This window comes from Aedes albopictus, chromosome 2, assembly GCF_035046485.1.
Source record: "Aedes albopictus strain Foshan chromosome 2, AalbF5, whole genome shotgun sequence".
NCBI lineage: Eukaryota > Metazoa > Arthropoda > Insecta > Diptera > Culicidae > Aedes > Aedes albopictus.
The window spans coordinates 361,247,694-361,270,110 of record NC_085137.1 but is presented as its reverse complement, the minus strand read 5'-3'; the positions used below and the strand labels follow the sequence as shown (position 1 = coordinate 361,270,110).

The window sequence follows — 22,417 nt, the reverse complement described above, 5'->3', positions numbered from 1 at the left end:
GTATTACCTGTGAAGGTTCTGTGTTAACATTCTCATGGAACATTTATTGTGATGTTGATTGATTGATTGATTTGTCTTTATTAAAGAGTCTTTCAGCCCTTGGCTGGTTCGTCTCTCGTTTGTGATGTAATGTAGCTACATATTTTAGACAAGAATCAGTTATTAAACTGTTATATTTTGTATAAAAAGTAATTTAATAAGGCTAAGCTCGCTTATTTCATAGGAAATTTCCTACCTTCAGGCGTTTACGTGTCAATTTCAAAAGTCAATTTAGCCTTTGAACATCCGAATTCACAAGTTGTAAGAGTTTTGCCGCGTTATTCGTGTTCAGAAGGACAAAATTAAGTGGAAAAGGCAACAGGGATGAGAACACTCACTTGCAAAGATTTACACTCACTTGTTATTTTCTCAGCTCAGAAGCGTGCTATCAAGAAACAATTTATGGACGACTTTTGCCTTTTGGTTTGGTCTAAAAGTTTGCCGAATGAAGTATGGGTCGCACACGCATACCGAAGTCGTGACATAGCTGTGAAAGCGATTCTCCACAAGGTGAGTGTAATTTACACTCACCTCGTAGAGAGTTGCCTTCGCAGCTCCCTCACGACTTCGGTATGCGTGTGCGACCCATACTTCATTCGGCAAACTTTTAGACCAAACCAAAAGGCAAAAGTCGTCCATACATCGTTTCTTGATAGCACGCTTCTGAGCTGAGAAAATAGCAAGTGAATGTAACTCTTTGCAAGTGAGTGTTCCCATCCTTGAAAGGCAATTTTGAATTTGATCTGATTTTTAATTTCACCCCAAAGTGGGATTTTCAATATTTTTGGGTTTGAAGTTATTTAACAGCAGTATGTTGAAATTTGTTGAACGAAAATTGTGTTAAGTAGTTTTATAGAGGTCCACCCAGTACTGATTTTTCAGAAATTCTTTTGACAATATATGAAATGGTACTCATGTTGTCAGCAAAAGTAGTTTTAAAGAGATCAATTGGACCCCAGTTTACGGTTCCATAGATTGGTTAAGTTTATTTTCAAGTATAAATTACACAAATGATTGGTAAATTGTTTCGTCCAAAATTACATGGAGTTCCTGTGAAAATCGATCAATCCTTCTTTGAATTTTTTCATCAACATGCCCGGATTGTGCTTCCATTATTTTCACTCTTAACATCTCCGAAATATCGCTCAAGTTGCCACTCATCACTCTACCTAAAATTTCCCCTTGTATTTCGCTGTAATCAATATTCACACGATCTAACGGAAGTTGGCTTCGCAGAGCGGCTTGTTCGACGGCCTTTTCAAATGCCTCGGTAATATTCATAGCGTATCCTTGGGCTTCTAGGGCCAGGATGGTTTGATCTGCGGTAGAGCTATAGTTTTGACCTGAAAATTTCCTGATGATTGTGTCCAGTAACATCAGTGTCCCGGTTCCATCGAGTAGGGCACTGACTTGCGAAATAGAACTGTTTGTGGCTCCACCCAAAGCAGGTTTGGGGTGTGGATTTATGGCGTTTGCGAACCAAGAGGTTATTCCGCTTATCCAGGAAGGTATTCTTCCTGCCGAGCTGGCGATGTTTGAAGTTTGGTAGCTTCTAATAGCTCTTCGATTCCTCCGGGGTTCCTCGGAGGTAGTGCTCGGAGGAGCAACCGTGGTAGTGGTCGCATTTCTACCCCGGGCCAATCGATTTGCCATGTGAAGATGAGGTAAAAGGAAGTAGAGCCGTTCTTTAGCAAAATCGAACTGCAGGTGTGATTGGATTTTGAGACTGTTGAGGACTTCGAAAAAGTAGGGATCCGTTACAATGTTCTTGACGTGGGCGGTTGTTATAAGACAATTTGGACACCGAGGGAACGGCGTCAGATTGGGAAGGTCGCTGAGTTTGTAGGTGGACATGTATTTGATATCTTTGGGTGAATATCCTAATTTCAAGGTAGGGTCGGGAAAAAGTTCTTCCGCTCTGGATACTGCTGTAACTGCGTGGGGTTCAGCACAGTTGGTGGGTTCCCAAGTTGGAAATGTATCTTCAAATTGCTTCATGTATTCGTAAGATGACTGTGTTAGCCGTGCGACGACTCTTTTTTTCGTTTCCCTTAGTTCTTGTTGCGCTTTCCATATCTTTTTGTTCAAGTTGTCAATCTCTGCCTTTAACTCCTTCGATTTGGGATTTTCTCTTAATTCTATAAGTTTGTTGTCTTTTTGTGTTTTCAATGCCTTTAAATTCTCTATTACTGTTCTTACTTCAGGATGCGATGCTCCTTCAGCTTCTAAGTGCCTTTCGAATATTTGTTTTATTGATGTTTTTCCGACATAACCGTCTGTCGAAAGCTTTGTTTTTATTAACTCATTAAGTTGTTTTTGCGCATCGATATTTATACGCTCCTCGTTAAATATAATCATCATTTTTTTCTCACTATCGAATTTATTTACATGGATTTTTTTGATTCCCTCGTGTTTGAGATGGATATTTTCTGTTATTTCCGCATTTTTAACAGCATTATCACTTAAACTAACTGGTCTATTGCCAACTAATCCATTGTCGTGTTGAATCAAACGCCCTTTTAAAACTGGGCTTACAAGGTTTGTGTGGGAATAGAGAAGCACCAGTCCCGGAGCCTTGTTGGTTGAGAATGAAACGACAATCCAACGATCGGTGATTGCAACAGTCATGGCCGCATTTGGAATGCTACTGTGTTGCAGGGCAAGTGTTACTGAATGGCTGTAGTTTGGATCATTAACGATTTGATTTGAATCTATAATCCTCTTGTAAATTTCGACAGCGTCAAGTCCAACCTCATTTGATATTTTGGCCGCTGGATCACCCATTTTAAGGTTTTTATTCGCTTTATATTTTTTTAAATACGATTTTCCAAACGAAGAAAGTTGTCCTCCTGTGAGAATACCATGAATTATAGCTTGATAGGAACCGACTGAAGTCATGTCCCAGCTTTTTCCGTTGTCGTTGATAGCACTTCCTACTGCGTAAGCGGACAGTGCCACAACTGAAAGAGCACCCATCACTTGTGCTACTCTCCAGAACTCATCCATATGGCTTACGGTGCGCAATGCGGAAAGTGATTTTCTATTTTTCACCAAATGTTTAATCACATTACGAATATCTTTGTCAAATTTTCTCATATCTGACCCAACGCCACGTAGAAACATCGACATATCAGGAGCAGCAGTCAAGGCTTCCAAGAAGCCGAAAAGTACTCCAGGTCCAGAATCCCAGCCACTGGTAAACCCATTCATTGCAAATGTTCCACCACCATACCCGATACTACCTGCCAAGAACAGCCTTTTACCTGCTTGAGACAGCTTGGAGTAAAATTGGTGTGTCATTCGCAATCCGCCCGCAGCTCCCGAACCTATGGCGAATCCTTGCAGTGCTGCGTTCCACGTTTCCGGTGAGCTGAAGTCCCATTTTTTCGGATTCCATTCATTGTTGGCGGCGGCAATGCTAAAGTACGATCCGGCTAACCCTAGGCCAGAAGTTGCGGCGATTGCTGCAGCGCTTGTAAAACCCACGGCCGTGAACGCACTTATGGACGCCCCGAAACCCACGGGTAGCAATGCTCCACCTATTCCACCACCAATAAGACCTAGCCATGTCTTTCCGCTTTTCCAGTTCCATTTGGCCGGATTCCAGTTACGGTTCGCTGCAGATCCGCCCAAGTATGCTCCAGCCAGGCCGAAACCTATTATGAGTGGTATGAGAAACCAGGCGAATTGCCCGTCTGGATCCACCATGGATACCGGAGAATTTCCAGCGTACTTGTACGGGCTGAAGTACTGCCCTTTCGGATCTACTTGGTAGAATCGCCCAATGCTAGGATCATAGAAGCGGGCGTGGTAGTTGTACAAACCGGTTTCTTCATCCCACTCTTGACCGGTGTAGCGGTAGGAAATGTGACCCTCGGGGTTACTACCATACTGGCGCATAAGGTTGCCATACGGTAGGTAGTCGTAGGCTGCCACCACTTCACCATCCTTCACCACCAGCCGTACCGAGCCTTCGTGATCGGTAATTACGCTGTAGAATTCGTCCCTTCGAAGGAATCCCACTAGCCCTTTGGGCCCATAAATGTACGCTGTGGTAAGAATATCGGGTGGTAGATCTTGTGAAATGTAGGTTGTTTGTCGCTCTACAAGAACTCGACCGTACTCGTCCCGTATGTACAGAGTTTCCTTAGTGACGTCTCCTTGGCTGTTGGTAACTCTTTTCAAAAGGCGTTCACCCTGGGCATCGTAGTAGAAGGTTAAACTTCTCCCGTCAGCCAACTGCATCTTGGTGGCACGGTTCGATACAGGGTTGTAGCTGATTTGCTGGATTCCCTTGTGCAACGCCTGTATAACATTCCCTCGATTGTCATGCTTCACTCCAAACATCTGCTCCGCTTGAGGTGACGTGAAGGATTTAAACTTGACGTAATACACCTGGTTGGTGTTGTTGCGGTAACTCAATTCGTAGCGATCGAACCCAATGTAGAAATGTTTGTGATTACCGTTGGCATCAATGCCATACGATTCAACATCATACTCCGATTCGCCTAGCTGTCTTGCGAAGTACTCCGTCAGTACGCGTACAATGTCCGGAAGGAAGTTCTCGTATTTCTTCAGTATCTGAATGAAGTCTTCTCTCACAGGATTTGACAGGTAATGCTTCTCTTCTAGCATTTGTATAATCTTGTCTGTATTCTGCTGTTTGTTGCCGGCCATGTTCCACTTCAAGATGACCTTTTGCAAATTGAGCTTCATCGTTGAAAGACTTTGACCTCGTGAGAATTCAGTAGCCAAGAGTTTTTCCAAATGAGGTTCATAGCCTCCATAATTCTGATTGATGCTTCTCAAATCGTCGAGAAGTCCCGTCCGCATGAAGGACTTGCCTCGTTTGGAATGAGCCAGAGAAGCTTCTTCTTTTACATTATCCTCAATCAAATAACCGGCATTCTTCAAAGCTTGCCAAATTTCACCCGACACGGTGCTGTTGATATCGCGGATTTCTCTGGAAAACGTATCCGATTGAATCGGTAACAGTTTCTTACTCCCCACGAAATATTTCGCTTTTGTTAGCTCTTGATGGTTGCCGTAGTCGTAGCTGTGGCCATACTCCTCAGGAAACCCTTGTTCACCCAAAGTAGTTTGAATCTTCCGACCCGTTATTCCGCTACTGCAAATAATTGGCAAGTTCGTTTCCAATTCAGGATAGAATTCTTTGATCTGTTGGTTTGTATCACTCAGATAACCAGCTTCTTTGAGTTCACGAAAGCAAAGTGCTGAATCTTCCGCGGAGATATACTTGCCCGCGAAGGATTTCTCGTTCAGCCCAAGCTCTCGATCGTCGCAGCTTCCGTGCCAAGTTGCCTTGAATTCGGTCCGTGAAACAGTTCCATCACCGTGTCCATGTCCGCCGTAACTTCCGGATGTGTAGTAAACCTTCTCGGTTAGAAAGTTGTCCTCCAATTTGGTGAGGAGTCCGGGTCCTTCGTAACTGTAGTGACGCGTGAAGTTCTTTGAGAAGTCTGGCGAGTGCTGTTCGTTCGCAATGTTCCCATCAGGGTTGTATGTGTAGCTCACGAAGTTTGTCGCCCGTCCCGAGAAACCTATTCCGATTACCTTACCCAGCTTGTTGTAGCTGTAGCGGAGTCTCAAGGGGATACCTTGGATGTCGATGGGGTATTCGATTTCCTTTAGCTGACCCGTTGCGTACCTCTTGTTAATCGAGATGGAGAGTGGTGTGTCGCCTTCGATTGGAATCAGAATTCGCTTGCTGAGGGTTTCTTCTTCGGAATTCAGGGCAGATTCCTCTACAAGCGGTTCACCATTATTGAAGGTGATTGTTCTCTTCATCTGGCCTCGCCACATCGGTTCCCGCTCATAGTCACTCTGGTAGAACTGCTGGTATTGCTCTGTGTTATTAGTGGTTAGTTGCAAATCCAGAAGTTGATCCTTGGATGGAAAGGAAGTCAATTTTCCCGTACCGTTGAGTCTTCCAAATCCGTCGTAATCGAAATACATGACGTTTTCAATGGTTTGGTCGGCTTCGTTGGAGTGGTAAACAGTATACCTAAGTAATCCAGATTCATCGTATATATTCTCTGTCTTCCCAGCGTCAGGTGTTTTCTTTGTTATTTCACTACCCTCATTGTTGTAAGCTACATGATTTCCCAAGACTTTTTGTAGTGCTTGCTCCTCTTCGGATACAGACTTCAGCTGTGAGCTCAGCTTCTGTAAGGTTCGTACTTTTTCATGATACAGTGGTGGCAAACCTTTCACAAGCTTGCCGTTATCGTTGTATTCGTAAGTGCTCAGTAGATCTTTGCTCTTCGGGACGTGAACGTACCAGGCTATCCTGTTGCTCTTGCTGTCGAAAACTGAAATGTGTTCCACATTTCCTGGTTTGTGCTCGACCTGATAGGTATAGTTTTGACTAGCAGGGAAGAGGTTGTTGATAAAAGCATTTCCAGTTGAACGAGAGAAGCGCTTTCCAAAGGGTCCGGAAACTGAGAATTCACTTCCTGGCAATCCTTCGGCACACTTTTCATCCAACGGGTTGCTCTCGTACATAACTTGACTGAAGGCGTATTCTCCGACCATTTCTGCTATATCACCTTGTAGTTTTCCGGTATTCCATGGAGAATCGTTTGCGAAAGGGTTACCATTGGTTACAAAATTTGCATAGTAAGCCAATAGAGGTTGGCTGGGGGATCGTTTCGTACGTGCATCTTGTGTAGTAATGGCTTGTCTACCGAGTTTGTCGTAAAGGTATCCTGTGACCACTGCGGTGTGTTCATCCTCTAGTGTCACTTCTTGTAGTTTCTCGTCAAGCTGGTTGAGATAGGTCACTTGAACTCGTGGTTCACTGAAAATCAGCATGTTTTCTATTTTAACCTCTCCAGCCATTTCAATCTTAGACAATGGGCTATTCGAAAACGTATCAACGTACAGGCCTCCGTCTACCCAGATAAAATGCCGATTGTACTCAGAAACCATTAAAACTTCTCCGTTGAGAGGAACAACCAATGTCTTTCCAAAACCTGAGAGCGCAGCAGTTTGATCATTGCGCAAAAGCGTGAGCTCGTCATTGAATTTAACGCTGGAGTTGGCTGATAGCAGAGAGTAGAAAAATCTAATTCCATACGAGTCTGAGTTCACCTCGTACGGATCCCAGACTAAAGTATTGACAGAGTCACCAATGTGCAATAACTGACCCGGGGAAATTCTCCAACCGTCAGACTGATCTATTGTCCAACGTTGAAGAAACGAAAATGGAGCGAAGTCTTCATAGAATCCAGATTCCGGTTGAATTCGTACACTTCCCTTCAGCTTGACTATTCTACCAACGCTCGTTAATTTGGTATGCGTGGATAACTCAACCAGCTGCCCATACTCATTGATACTGGCGATCGACTCCTGGTGTTCGTTGAAAATTTCTCTTTTTACCATTCCATTTGCGCTTATGACTTCTTTCACACGGCCGGGTATGGGCCCATAAACGTTCGCGCGGAAACTGCATTTCAATGGCGAGAAACGGATATGGTCCACTTGTATTGTTGTGTTATTGGCGGGCCCTACGATAATCGCCACTATCAGATTGGAATTAGGATTCGGCGCTGAAGTTGAATACTGTTCCATTCCTTGCTCCACCTCTTTTATGTACAGCAAATTTACAATAACTTCCAAGTAGAACCAGTCTCTGGTTCGATACTTTACCTCACCTATCAATTCGGATACTTCTTCTCCATTTCCAGTTTGAATAGATGCCTTTAAGAAGGGCACTACAGCTCCAAGATCTAAAATGTCCTGTGGTGACCGCATCCAACAGGATGCAATATATTCGTGGTGTTGAGTTTTCGGTTGGAATGTCCCCACCAGAGTTCCTTCCGACAAGTTAAGGTAGTTCTGCCCAGTAAACGAGAAACCACGTTGCACTACGTCGCTTTCGTTGAACATCCATCTCTTTTCATTAATTTTTGCTCCGATTAAGTTCGTTTCATAATCCTCGAAGCCGTAATATCCTACTTCTTCATCTGTCAGTTCATAAGGAAAGAACTGTGCAACCTCTAGTTTTCCTGATGTGTCATATAAGGTACTGTTCACAAACAGATTTTCTTCGTCTGCTACATCATCATGTTCGCCATTGCGATTTTCATCCGACTTTCTCGTCGGTACCAATTTCCCCTCCGCGTTGAATACCGAGCTGCTCATTTCCGACGAATCGGAGGAACTTCTAACGTCCTTAATCCAACCGAACAAAGACTTCTCATTACCTGGAATCACGGTAGTGCTATCGTAGTATACAGTATCTCCAAAAGCGTTCGCTAAGCTATACTCAAACCCGGAAATGCGTTTGCTACCCTGATCGAAGTTCACCTGAACCTTCGAAACAACGGGATTAGGCAGTAGGCGCCTGATTCCGAGCTTCCGGCGAAAGACCACGGTACAGGTCTTGTTCGTGTTGAAATGGTCGACGCTAGTAACCAGTGTTTGATAGTTACTCCAGGGACTTAGTTTCTCCACCACAGGAAGGGTAAGAGCCTTATCAAAGTTGCCATTAGCTGAAAATTCCACCACGCCTACTTGTTTGTCTTTTTCGTGGTATGCCAAGTAGGCGGGGTACATGTTGCGCGAAAGGGTTTCATTCAAGTGCATTACTCCAAGGTCATGTAGCGCATTTCCTTGCTTGTTTCCGTCGCTTCCCTGTCTGTACAGCTTCAACGAAGACTGCGAACTCTGCTTATCTAGAACTAGCTTATCTCCCAGCGGAACGGAAAGTGTGTCTTCATCTGTTGGGTTTCTTGCAATTTCTTCTTGCTTCCACGAATTGCCGGTGAAGTTGAACTTCAATTGGCCACAAGTAGCTGTTTGTGAGCTCAAAATTGCTGTGTAATTGCCAGGATTCAGCAAAAATGCCTTACCTACGGAGGTAAGAACTTGCTTGCGGATTACGTCTTTGGCTTCTTCCACTTCCTTCGCAATTTCCTTTTCGACTTGCTCCGTGCTTCGACCGCAGCTTGTTGTCTTCCGACATTCTTTCATGAAATATTCCTGTAAGGTTTTGTTGTAGTATTCATATATTTCGTTGAGCATTGGGCCACGGAAATCTTTAACCATCAGCTCAAACTTGTTCTTAACAAACTTGTAGGCAATTGTAAAGAAATTCCCTTCTTGTCCGTCAATTTCGTACGAAAATCGTTTTAAGTCATCTTTTGGAACGTCGAACAGCTGGTGTTGAGGCACTTCATATGCCCTATTTAGAGTGTAGAAGTGCATCGTGGAGTACAATTGCATTTCTTCTGCCTTCCATCCATTCAGAAGAATCAAGTTCTTGTCAAGATGAAGCGCGTTGTTTGTGAAATAGTTCAAAAGCTGTTTGTATAATTTGCTGTCTAGGTCGAACTTTTTTAAATTTTCCTTAATATTCTTCATTATTCCTGGTTCCCTAGTAATCACTTTGGATTCCCAATCATTTTTTGCTGTTCTGTATCCCAAAGACAGTTGATTATCATCATAAACCACAAATGTTCTGTCGTACGCTGCGACGAATACAGGTATTTCACTTACTGCTGATTTTCCGAAAAATGCGCGTTTCTCCCACTTCTCAGATTCTTTATCCCATTCAATCAATTCCGCAGAGGTTCCAACATCTGCCACTACAACAAAGTCTCTACCGAATCTGATAACCGCTTCTTCGCTTAAGTCGTAGTACTTCACCGTCGGTTGCCATATTCCCTTTTCTCTACGAAGCAGGCACAGCTGTTTGTCGGTGCTGTAATACATGATGACCGCCACGAAGTCTTCAGCACGACCTATCTCATGTGCTTTGACCAGACCTCGACCCAACGAAGGGAACCTCACCAACGCGGTTCGGGACTCCGAAGATCCTAGTTCGTCCGTCAAATCCTGATTGAAAATTCTCAGCACAACGCGTTCCTGCTCGTTGATGTAGCTAATCAGAACGTCATCGCTTCCATAGTCAACTCTGAAGGTTGTCGACACATCGAACCTTCTTCCTATCTCCTCGGTGATAGGAGATACCGATCCCAACAATTGGTAGCTGAAGTCCACGGTTGCGCCGGTTGGTAGAACTATCTTTTCAAGCAATTGTGCGTTCGATACTTTAGTATTGATAAACTGTAGAATCGGTTCATTGGTTGGGTCACCATCTTGAGTTACTTGAATGAGATAACGTTTGCCGTCTTCTAGTTTGTATGTGAAGACGATGTCTTGCTGATAACTCGAAGTCATGACTTTACATCCGCTGAGATATCTGGTTTGCAACCGGTTCGTATTCAGATTGCCATCCTTATCTTGAACGGGAAGTGCATTATATTCGGTTTTGTTCTTATCACCATAAAGAAGAACGATTTTATTACCGTGGTTGTCGGCAATTTCTTTCAGGTATACCTGTTCAGTGAAGATTTTACCCATTGAAACTGTTTTGTCAATTACGTCGTAATGATATTGCAGCGAATTTCCATCTTGATCAGTAACTTCTGCTACATACCAATTCGTGGTCAATTGCTTCAGTCCACTAGAACTACTGCCCAAACCTCGCCAATTCTCCCATACTAAATCCTTCCCAATGGCACCGGTTCCAGAACTCGCAACGCTCCCGAAAATCTGTTTGATGCCTTTGCTGGCTATTTCCCATTTGCCATCGCCTAGAAAATGACGAATTTGTAAGTCTTGACCACTTTCCGTGACTTTGAACAAATGCACGCTCTCAGTCGAATTGGCACTATCGAACAACAGCTGCTGCGACATGCCCTGAGCTACGACATAGTACTTTTCGTCCTCTGGAAACACACTCGATTGATGGTCCAGAGCTATAAAGTTCTGAGGCAAAGACCAACCGACCCCCAGGATGTCCGATACCTTGCTGTTGCCATCGTAGAAGACATCTAGTTTGAGATTGCTAGACAATCTCTTGAGATCTATCAATGGTAGCTGGAACTTCGGTTTTCCCGTAATTCTGTCTACCGCATCAAAAACGGACGACCATTCAAGTTGGTCTCTCAATAAAACCATTTGCTTTTCGTTATCAAGAGGTAATTCCTGGATTTCTGGAATAATTGGCCGGACTATTTGTGTTGACGTTTCATTCTTGACCGGCTCTTCAAGTTCTCCCTCCGCGTAGTCTGCTATCTCAACCACATTAGCCCATTGTAGTTCGTTTTTATGTTGCGTGAACAAAACTGGACTTTCTGTGCTCGATAAAACCATCGCAACTTCAGCATGGCGCTTTGGAATGGTAAGTATACCCCTATCGAGCAGAGATCGCCATTCGTTAGTGCTGTTCTCAAACGAGAGTATATCCATCCCTCTGGGCCCAGTGAAAATCAAATCTTCTCTACCATCTATGTCTAAATCTACAAATTGCACTGATCTCACGTACTCCGGTTTCCATCCATTAACCATGGAAAACACCGAATTATAATGTATAAATTGATAGTTATTCTGTTCCTCGCTGTATTGGTAGATGAATAAGCCACTGGAATTAAAAACTGCAATATCTCTGAATGACTGACCAGTCAGATTTGGAAAATACAAATGTTGCTCGGAACTATCATTCTTTCCGCCTTCAGGCACTAACATCAATCGCTCCAATCCGTTTCCTACATTAAACTTAAAAATATCTAATCCTTCTGTATTCCTAACAATTACATTATCTTGACCACTCCCTCGTAAATCAGACAAGTAAAAATCCGTTCCCAAGCCACTTCCGACCATACTGAAATCCTTGGCCAGACCCCATATCGGATATTCACCTGTCTCAAAATCTCCTTCCATCACGGCATGAAACTTCAGACCATATTCCCGGTGGTTGGTCAACATTCCAACTATCCCCGTATTATGATAGAAACGTCCCACTTTTATCACGTTGCCAGGCTTGTGCCAATCGTAGAGGTCATGAAATTCATTCTGGTCAAAGTTTTGACTCGCCGACAGCAGTTTGAACTGCTGATTTCGATCGCTACGGTAAAAGCTGATGCCTTCGGAGGTTTTAAGCACCAGCAAGCTATCCGTCGCCCCGGTAAAGTATAGGATTTTGCTTTCCGACGTATCTTCTGTGACCAATGTGGAATTGGTGATGTTTCGCCAAGTTTTTGACTCACCGTCATACTGGTAGCTGTACAGTGTTCCATCGTGGAATGCGTATATCTGCTGGGTGGTATTGGCATCACTGATGCTTTGATAGAGTTGCACATTTCTATCGAATGGTAAAATCTGATCCGAGAAATCCAACTTGTAGGTGCTGTACATTTTGATTGGATGGTATGTGAATATCCTTGATTACGCAGCATATGTTCTTTACAATTGAAAATTTAAGCTGAGCCTTTCATCGTTCCTTTCATGTCTGTTGAACAATATGGTTATTAGACTAAATACCTGGGAATTATATTTGGTTACCTGAAGTACAAATTCGCCCTGCCACTTATAAGGCATAGAAAAGTCCATGCGTATTGTGATCAGCAAATGTTGTGATTTGCCAACCGCTGATGTTGTGGTTACTCCTGAAATTGACGAAACCATTAGAATATTAAATAATTACAGTAAGACGAGAAGTGGAATTAGCTTGATCCTCCTCATGAAATGTTCAACAAAAACTTTTAATTGAATTAGTTTATCAACAACTTGAAAGGAGCGTCAAACATGGCGCTAATTCTTACAAGTTTCAATCTAATGCTTCCACGGTTCAGTATGACAAAGACAGCCAGTTAAGAGTTGTGTGCTGATTATGGCCGATGGACCAGTTCTCAGCAATGCTGGATGCGGTAACAAACGCGCTAGTAGGGTTGAGTCTTGCGGTCATCGGTGGAGACTTCAACGCCTGGATGATCGAGTGGGGTAGCCGATCGACTAATGCGAGAGGCTGGGCACTACTCGAAGCCATGGCGAGATTGAATATGGATGTCGTGAACGTAGGTATAAAAATGACCTACAGCAGGAACGGTACAGAGTCCATGGTTGACGAGACCTTCTGGAGCCCGGGTCTAAACTGTTGCTCAGACTGCAGGGTCGACGATGGGTACACGCACAGTGACCACCTGGCCGAACCGACCAAGGGGATGCAGCCCCAGTGACGAACGATGAGCTCACCGTAATAGCGAAGTCACTCAAGTTGAACAAGACTCCGGGTCCGAACGGTATCCCGGGTCCGAACGGTAGCCATCAAGTCGGCCATCGAGGCATGCCTTGATATGTTCAGAATGGCTATGCAGATGTGGTTCTGTTGCCCAAGCCACCCGGCGACGCGTCGGCATACATACCTATCTGCCTTTTTTAACACCTCCGGGAAACTGTTGGAACGAATCATTCTGTCGAGGCTAATGGTCTATACCGAGAAACCGGATGACTTTGGGCTCTTGGATAACAATTTTGGCTTCCGGAAAGGTCGATCGACGGTGGACGCTATTAAGGCCGTATCTGAAACGGCCGAGATAGTGATCCAAAAGAAGCAAACAGGAATCCGTTATTGTGCGGTCGTCACTCTGGACGTAAAGAATGCGTTCAATGGCTTCGCGGTCGTGCGACTAGTCGCATCGTGCTAAGGAGCGTGGGTTCGATTCCCGCCGCAGCTGCCTGGAAAAGTTTTCGACTGTGCCACTGGGCGTTGCATGCTAGTCCGCTGTTTAGTGTCATGCTTCCTTCAAAGAGCGAATAGCTCACTGGAAGCATTAAACGTGTCAGTGTTTTTTTTTAACCCTTATGTGGCCGACAGGGTACCCGGGTACCCAGCGCCCATTTAAAAAGCACGGTGTAAAAAAAAGCAAAAAAATTGTCGGACACATAACGGTTAACAGCGTCAGCTGGACCGGCATCGAATGCGCCATACACCACCTGGGAGTCCCGGTCAGCGCTGCTTCCAGAAAAGGATGCTAATCTATGACACCGAGGATGGCGAGAAGAGCTATAGGATCACCGCGGGGGTACCTGAGGGCTCCATCCTGGGCCCGGTAATATGGAACGCGGCGTATGATGGCGTATTGAGGATCAAACTTCCACCGGGCGTAAAGCCCTGTATTACCCTCGTGGTATACGGCGAGTCGATAGAGGAAGTGGTACTGATAGCAGCGCACGTAATTGGCATAGTGGAGGACTGGATGAGATCGAGACATTTGGCACTCGCGCACCACAAAACGGAGGTGGTCGTGGCAAACAACCGCAAGTCTGAACAACATACAGTGGTCACTATACAGGCGGGTGTCAGGGCAGCAGGGACGGATGTCCTGGGGCCTGACGCACCCCCCCGCTTGCGAGTCAGCCGCGTAGTTGCCGGCTAAGAATAGGACGACTAACCCCAATTCAAGGTGTCAAGCGACCCGTGCCGAGGAATGAGTGATCGAGGGGGTGAAAAAGTTGCTCGATCTTTAACGGAGCCTGTGGGGTACCTGGGGCACCCCCCACAGTAAGCTGTCCCTTACCGCGTTAATGCAGAGAACTGGCGTGGTGGACATTCTTTCTCGTGCAACTCGTGGGAATACATTTTGAGCAAAAATTCTAAAAATATCAACATAGGTGGAAGTAGTGGTGCGATCAACCCCTTCGCAAGAAGCGGGTTGATGAGGTCTCCGACAAGGAGAAGTGAGGAGTCAGGTGCTGGAAGCTGCTTACGTAGCTCAAGCGTGGGAGCTCCTGTCCACTCCACGGCAAGCCAGCCGGCGGATGTCATGGACGGAGCGTGGTTGCTGAGGGCCATCAGCCAAGAAGTAGGAAAAGGACGGCCCGCATTATTGATTGATTGATTTGTCTTTATTAGAGAGACTTTCAGCCCTTGGCTGGATCGTCTCTTTCCGGCCCGCATTAGAGGTTGCTGAGCACCAGCTTGGCAAAATCATCGACTTTGCAACAACTAAGTCGAATATAAGCAAGGACCTGAAAACGGCCTTGCTTAGACTTAGAGTGTCTGTCGATGAGGCCAAGCAGGAGCACGCGGTCGCGTTGCTGGCTGCTGCAGCGGCGGAACCCGCAAAGGAGAAGGCGTCGAAGTTTACACAAACGGAGGCCTTCTCCTTTGCAGGTAGTCCGAAGAGTGTGGAAGCGAATGCTCGTGACAAACGTGACAAGCATTCGCAGAAGCGGGCGAGGCAGCCGTCAGGTGAGGAGCTGTCTGGCGGCGCCCGCAAGGCCATGCATATAATAACCCCGAAAGCCGGTGGTAATGCCGGAAAGTCGGACCCCAGCCAGGGTTCCCGGAAAGCTGGGAAGGGTGGGCCTGAAAAGGCTGGCCCGTCCCTGAACGATGGGAACAAGGGGTTGCGACCATTGGTGGGCCCTCAGCAGCCATAGAGCAGGGCGATCCAAGGAGAGGACCCTCCTTGGACAAAGGTAGAGCGGAAGAGGAAGAAGAAGGTGAATCCGCAGGTAGAAGTGCAGGACGCCAAGCCAAGGCGTAGGAGAGCACGTGCCAGGCGCGAGAAAGGCGACGCTTTCGTCATCAAGACGGAACAGTCTAAGTACTCGGACGTCTTGAAGACGATGCGAAGCGACGCCAAGCTTGAGGGTCTTGGAGCCGACGTGCGCAGTATTAGACGTACTCGTACGGGCGAGATGATCCTGGAGCTGAAGCGCCATAAGGAACACAAGGGCGCCACCTACAAGAGGCTGGCGGACGAGGTGCTTGGTGAGGGTGTGCAGGTGAGGGCTCTGACACATGAGGCGACTCTGAAGGTCAAAGACATTGACGAGATCACCGAAGTGGAAGAGCTCGTCACGGCACTGCGTCAACAGTGCGATGTGCAGATGGCCGCCGAAGCCGTTAAGCTACGGAGAGGGCCAGCAGGGACACAGATAGCTTTGGTTCAGCTACCTGTGGCGGATGTTAAAAAGTCCGTTAAAGTAGGGAGTATAAAGGTGGGCTGGTGTGTATGTCACCTGACATTCCACGAGCCACCAGAGGTTTGCTTCAGGTGTCTGGAATCAGGACACAAGTCGTGGGACTGTAAAGGCCCCGACAGTCGCAAACTGTGTAGGCGATGCGGCGCTGAAGGTCATAAGGCCCAAAGCTGCAGGAGTCCGCCCATCTGCATGATCTGTACCGGGAAAACCTCGAAAAACAGACATCCGATGGGTGGTCCAGGGTGCCCGGCCTTTAAGAAAGCCGCAGTGAACAACAAATCACAGTGCAGGTAACGCAGCTGAACCTGAACCACTGTGATGCGGCTCAGCAACTGCTTTGTCAGGCAGTTTCTGAGTGGGAGACGGATATCGCCATCATATCGGACCCATACCGAGTACCCGCCGGCAACGGCAACTGGGTCGCGGATGGGACCAGAAAAATGGCGGCGATATGGACGACGGGTAAATACCCCGTTCAGGAGTTGGTGTCTACTACCTATGAGGGCTTCGTGGTCGCCAAAGTAAACGGGGTCTTCTTCTGTAGCTGTTATGCGCCTCCGCGGTGGCCGATCGAGCAGTTCACGCAAATGCTGGACCGCTTAACGACCGTGCTAACAGGGTGAAGGCCGGTGGTAATAGCGGGCGACTTTAATGCCTGGACCGTGGAATGGGGAAGCCGTTTCACGAACCAGCGGGGTCAGATCCTGCTAGAAACACTGGCCATCTTAGATGTCGACTTGGCTAATGACGGTACCAAGAGTACCTTTAGTCGAAACGGAGCGGAGTCAATTATTGACGTGGCCTTTTGTAGTCCTGGCCTAACAAGTAGTTTGAACTGGAGAGTAGATGATGGCTACACTCACAGCGACCACCTGGCGGTTCGCTACAGTATCGACTACAATAACAGCAGACAGCGGATAGAAGAAGAGGCGGCTAGGCCAAAGCCAAGCCCTCGCAGGTGGAAGACATCATACTTCGACGAAGGGGTATTTAGGGAGGCGCTCCGCCGTGAGCGAAACTTAATCGGTTTAGACGGCGACGAGCTGATAGCGGTGCTCTCACGTGCGTGTGATGCGACCATGCCTAGGCGAGTCCACCCTAGAAATGGGAGGCCACCGGCTTACTGGTGGACCGACGCGATTGCGGACCTGCGCCGCGCCTGCCTACGGGACGACATTACGCTCGAAGTCTACGGTGAAACGATCGAGGAGGTAAAGTTGACTACCAACCACTCGATCAAGGTTGTGGAGGCGTGGGTACGGTCCAGGAAACTGGAACTGGCTCACCACAAGACAGAGGTGACGGTTGTTAACAACCTGAAGTCGGAGCAGCAGACGGAGATCAGTGCAGGAGAGTGTACTATCCTGTCAAAGCGCTCCGTCAAACACTTGGGCGTGATGATCGACGATAAGCTTACCTTCGGTATCCACGTCGATTATGCCTGTAAAAGAGCCTCCACAGCTATTGCGGCAGTGTCCCGGATGATGTCCAATAGCTCTGCGGTGTACGCCAGTAAGCGCAAGCTTCTGGCTAGTGTTGCTACGTCCATACTTAGGTATGGCGGCCCGGCGTGGGGCACCGCGTTAAGTACTGAATGCTACCGACGGAAGCTGGAAAGTACTTACAGGCTTATGTGCCTGCGGGTTGCGAGCGCGTACCGTACCGTGTCACACGACGCTCTCTGCGTCATTACTGGTATGGTGCCTATCAGCATTCTTATCAGTGAGGATATGGAGTGCTTCGAAATGCGCGGCACAAGAGGCATACGCAGGACTGCCAGGATGGCCTTTATGGTCAAATGGCAGCGCGCGTGGAACAGTTCCACCAAAGGAAGGTGGACCCATAGGTTGGGACCCAGGGGTAGATAGTTGGATTAATAGGCGCCATGGGGAAGTTACATTCCACCTGACACTGGTCCTTACAGGTCATGGTTGCTTCCGACAGTATCTACACCGTTTCGGGCATGCGGATTCTCCCGAATGCCCAGTGTGCAATGGTTTAGAGGAAACGGCGGAACACGTTTTGTTCGTGTGCCCGCGTTTTCGCACAATGCGTGACCGCATGCTTGCCACATGCGCGGAGGACACAACTCCGGACAATTTGGTCCAGAGGATGTGTAGGGATGAGCTTGGCTGGAACGCCGTTTCAACGGCTATTACCCATATCGTCTGGGAGCTATAGAGGAGGTGGCGCGTGGACTCGGTGAATGGCTAGTCCAGATGCAGTGCAAGAGGTGGTCCAGGGGTTCGAAGTCGGCTTCGTAGGTCACACCGGTGCCCTGCTGTCGAGATCGACCCTTACAGCGATTAAGTGGCCGCGGAGAGGAAGTCCCGGTAGCGGTGCTGTCGTGGCGTCGGTCTACTGGGTTGGATCCGAGCCCGTGGTTAGAAAGGGGTCCCCGGCAAGAGTCGGGGTAGATGAGACCCTGCTGTCTGTAACCTACGGATGCATCTGATAGGGCCTGAAGGGTAGTGTTCTGGCAGCACTGCATGTGGGCCGCTTGTCACAAGGTAGGCGTTCGGTCGATGAGGCATCGGTAAGTGTCGTTTGACAGGTGTCAGAGTGACAGTAGAGATGACACGAGAAGAAGAGAGAGACAGGTAGCTGTCAAAGGTAGGAGGTAAATATCAACAAAAGCTAGGATTAGAATGAATTAGTTGGGAAGATACCATTTTGCGATTGTTGGTGATAGTATAGTTTCTTCGGTGATTTAGAAGTAAATTAAAATTGAAATAGTTTCGCGAGTGATTGATTGTCGAAATACAGATGAGATTTGGTCGGATGATCACATACGAATAGATATTTTTCGAGCTGCGAAGATTGGATAGATTGGAGTGGTTGAATAGTTGAGGCCCGACGGGACAAGACAGGTTGGACAACAGATTGATAATCCAGATATCGAATACGCACGACGAGACTTTCTGCACAGTGGTCCAAAACAGAATTCATTGAGGATAAAATTTGTGATTGCGTTGGTAAAAGGTGATAGGAAACCAGTAGAGGAAGCAAAACAAACTAAAATTGTAAGTGTGCTCATTTTAAATTCGTTTTAACCTTCCAGGACGCGCGCCATCAAGCAACCGAAACTGCACCGCGCTTGCGCTGTATACGAAAAGCGAGGTTTTTTGGTAGTGTTGTACTTTTTACAACAGCGCGCGCGCTGAAGGGTTAAATAAGTAATACCAAGCTGTACGATTATTGACAAAACATTACATTATTACTTACAGTTTGATCTGCCAAAAATAAACGGCCGATTCACAAAAATTGTTTGTGCCGATCTTAATCCGAACAGGTAGTGATACCCTTCCTTACGGGCAGGTCAGATCGGGTTGCATGTGGGCATCAGTTCTTGATGTCCGCTCAGCAGTAGGGCGCGGGCGGGGTTGACCCTGCCCGCCTTCCGAGGACAAAGGGAGTGGTGAGGACCACTCGGGAAACTGGCTAAGCGCCAGCATGTTACCGTGATGGACTCTCCAAAGCGAGTCATCGATGTTCGTTGCTGCAGGCTACGCAGTTAACCTTGAGGGTGCAATATGCACTAGCCCCTCTCTAAAGCAATACCTTCTTGGTGGTTCCGGAGAGACGTAGGGTTTGGCGACCATAGGAATGTGTTTAGTGGGTCGAGGAGAGAGTAGTCCTGGCTTCTACTATTGTAGTAGAAGACGGCCTCAGCCCCACACTATCCTAACCTTCCTGTTAGGGTGTCTGTTTGCTGATTATCTTCCTATGGTTTAGAAGGAAAAAAAAAACACCACCTGGAAGTCCCGGTTAGCGCTACTTCCAGAAAAGGATGCTAATCTATGACACCGAGGATAGCGAGAAGAGCTACAGGATCACCGCGAGGGAACCTGAGGGCTCCATCCTGGGCCCGGTAATTTGGAACGCGGCGTATGATGGCGTATTGAGGATCAAACTTCCACCGGGCGTAAAGCCCTGTATTACCCTCGTGGTATACGGCGAGTCGATAGAGGAAGTGGAACTGATAGCAGCGCACGTAATTGGCATAGTGGAGGACTGGATGAGATCGAGACATTTGGCACTCGCGCACCACAAAACGGAGGTGGTCGTGGCAAACAACCGCAAGTCTGAACAACATACAGTGGTCACTATACAGGCGGGTGCACGATCAACTCTAAATGCTAACTGACGCAATTGGGAATCATGATCGACGATAAGCTGCAATTCGGAAGCTACGTAGAATATGTCTGCAAAAGGGGAAGCACGGTGATGATGGCATTGTAAAAGATAATGTCAAATAGCTCGGCAAATAGGCTCGCGAAAGTAGCGGTCTCCATACTACGGTATGGCGCCGCTGCATGGTCGAATGCGCTTAGTGATCGATCGAAACGTGAAGCGACTCGAGTGTACCCACAGGTTGATGTGCCTCACTCCGGACAACATTGTTGAAAGGATGTGTACGGGGCGGACAAGTGGGATTCCGTTACATCCACGGTCTCCCGCCGAATCGCACTTGAAAATGGCGAGCCGAACAACAGCTAGTTAAGTCGGCCCTCCTTGTCCATCCAGGAGCTTGAGTTCAACGGGTAGTCTAAGTACTAACCAGGACCCGGGCCTCCAGGGGAGAGTGGACAACTTAAGGTGGTAGCTGGTGGAACGCTTACCAATAGAGAGTACGCATGTTTAATACAAATCAAATACAGACCATACTCGATCCAGAGCGAATTCTAAAACTTACCAAACATTTTCTAAAACCAATTTTGAATAGTAACTTAGTCAAAGTTACAGTTTGTACATCATTCCATTTGTTAGATGCATATTTGAGAAGTTTTAGGACGCAACTCTGGATAATCGAGTCTGGCGTACAGCCTGTAATCCACTTGTGATTCACAAGCCCATATAGGGTAGTGGAGGCATTTTGGCCCGGGAATTTTATTACCTTTATCATATAATCTCTACAAAATCTTGGCAATTTTTTATTGAAGTTCCAATAATAATTTGCCAAGACTTTAATACCAGCACCGGGCCAAAATACGTCGACTACCCTACTGATGTGCAAAACATAATTCCTTTCCACCTTATACAAGGTGTTAGGATCGGGAGTGCAAACTTTTTAAGGGGTGATAGAGGACCATGAATGATGAAATAGTAGTTTACGCAACAAGGTGCAGAATGAAGATTTTTACAGCACGAGTTGTACACTTATCCAACGAGGCTTGCCGAGTTGGATAAGTACGACGAGTGCTGTAAAAATCGAGTTCTGCACCGAGATGCGTACAACGTTTTTTGCAATTTCATAAATTACCACTTGAGGATAGTTTTTCACAAAACTTATTCATCAAACTGCACACTGATGTTCATAGCCATGTTTAAGAAAGTGTGATCATAGCAGGTTATACTGTGCAGTTGTCACAAATTTTCAAACCTGCGTCCAGAAAGCATCAAGAAGTTGATCAAAACTGAAAACAGTGCTGTAATGGTTCATTACGCAACGCAAATCAGTGCTGTAATGAACCATTACCGCACTACTAATGTGGTGTGGGAAAGTAGGCCTTTTCCTGGCAGATTTGCGTGAGGTAAAACAGCCTATTACGATGAGAAATTGCTAAAAAATTGTTCTACGCATATGTTCAAATCACAACCGTTACATAGTTATTGAACTCACCATGTTTTGACTATTATAGCCTTAAACTGGCTATAACTTGAAGATGGTCAAACTTATCGCAGTTTATTTACTTTTATTCGAAAGATTATTATTTTTTCTATCAAATGACATCTTTGAATGGGTTAGTTTAGTTAAATAATCAAGTTTTCTTGAGCAAAATAGCTCAAAAGTAGTGTGTTTTAATTTGTTTTTGACAATTCTCTTTTAAAAATGCGTAATAAATTAAAATTCTCTCTTAGGAAAAGTTGTGGCCTCTGTTCCACTCTACAATTCGTTCTTTGGCACCAAACTTCTACCTCTGATCGTTTTCTCACAATTTTGATTGTGCACCAGCGGAACAGTGCTTACTTGTACTTTTGCTGCAAATTTATGATCTGAAATTCGATGACTAGAACGAAATTGCAAGAAAACGATAAGAGGTAGAAGTTTGGTATCAAAGAACGAATTGTAGATTGGAACAGGGGCCACAACTTAATTGGGTACCGAGGATTGACTGCGGAAAAATTTGCTACCATGACGCCGCAGGTACTACTATAAAGGTTACTCGCAAAGTTCACCAATTAAACAGTAATTTATTAGTTCAGATTATAAAAGTTATTGTCAATTGTTTGGCATTTATCAAAATTGGTTCACGTCGATATACCTATTTCACCTATATCACAACAACAATCCCGCAATTTTCACTGATGCGGGTACTTCATCTTCACGTGGCATTTGATAACTTTTACAAATTGATTAAACTCACCGTTATCTAGGACAAACACAAACTCCCTTTGTAATAACAAAACTGGAACCTAAAACTGGATCCGAATTGATATTGCACCGGCTTCCCAGGAAGACTGCCGCTATCTAACGTCCGGTACTTACTTTTAAAGGCAAACAAATGTGGCAAAGGAAATCGCTAGCAGATGATAGCATCGTGATGATAAATTAACATGAGTGCAATGGTAAACA

The 22,417-nt window shown here is 46.1% G+C and overlaps 1 protein-coding gene across 1 annotated transcript; it reads right to left on the bottom strand.

The window, feature by feature from the left end:
- Positions 1–978: 978 nt before the first annotated feature.
- On the bottom strand, positions 979–22,357 carry LOC109622613 (uncharacterized). The gene is made up of 3 exons (XM_062852879.1): positions 22,209–22,357; positions 12,412–12,515; positions 979–12,358 (listed from the first exon to the last, which is right to left on the bottom strand). The coding sequence occupies exon 3, from the start codon at positions 12,262–12,264 to the stop codon at positions 1,042–1,044; it is 11,223 nt and encodes a 3,740-aa protein (XP_062708863.1). The 5' UTR covers positions 12,265–12,358; positions 12,412–12,515; positions 22,209–22,357; the 3' UTR covers positions 979–1,041.
- Positions 22,358–22,417: the final 60 nt, after the last annotated feature.

Bases quoted from the DNA above. Each gene is read 5' to 3' on its own strand.
- LOC109622613 (XM_062852879.1), bottom strand. From the start codon at position 12,264: ATGTACAGCACCTACAAGTTGGATTTCTCGGATCAGATTTTACCATTC.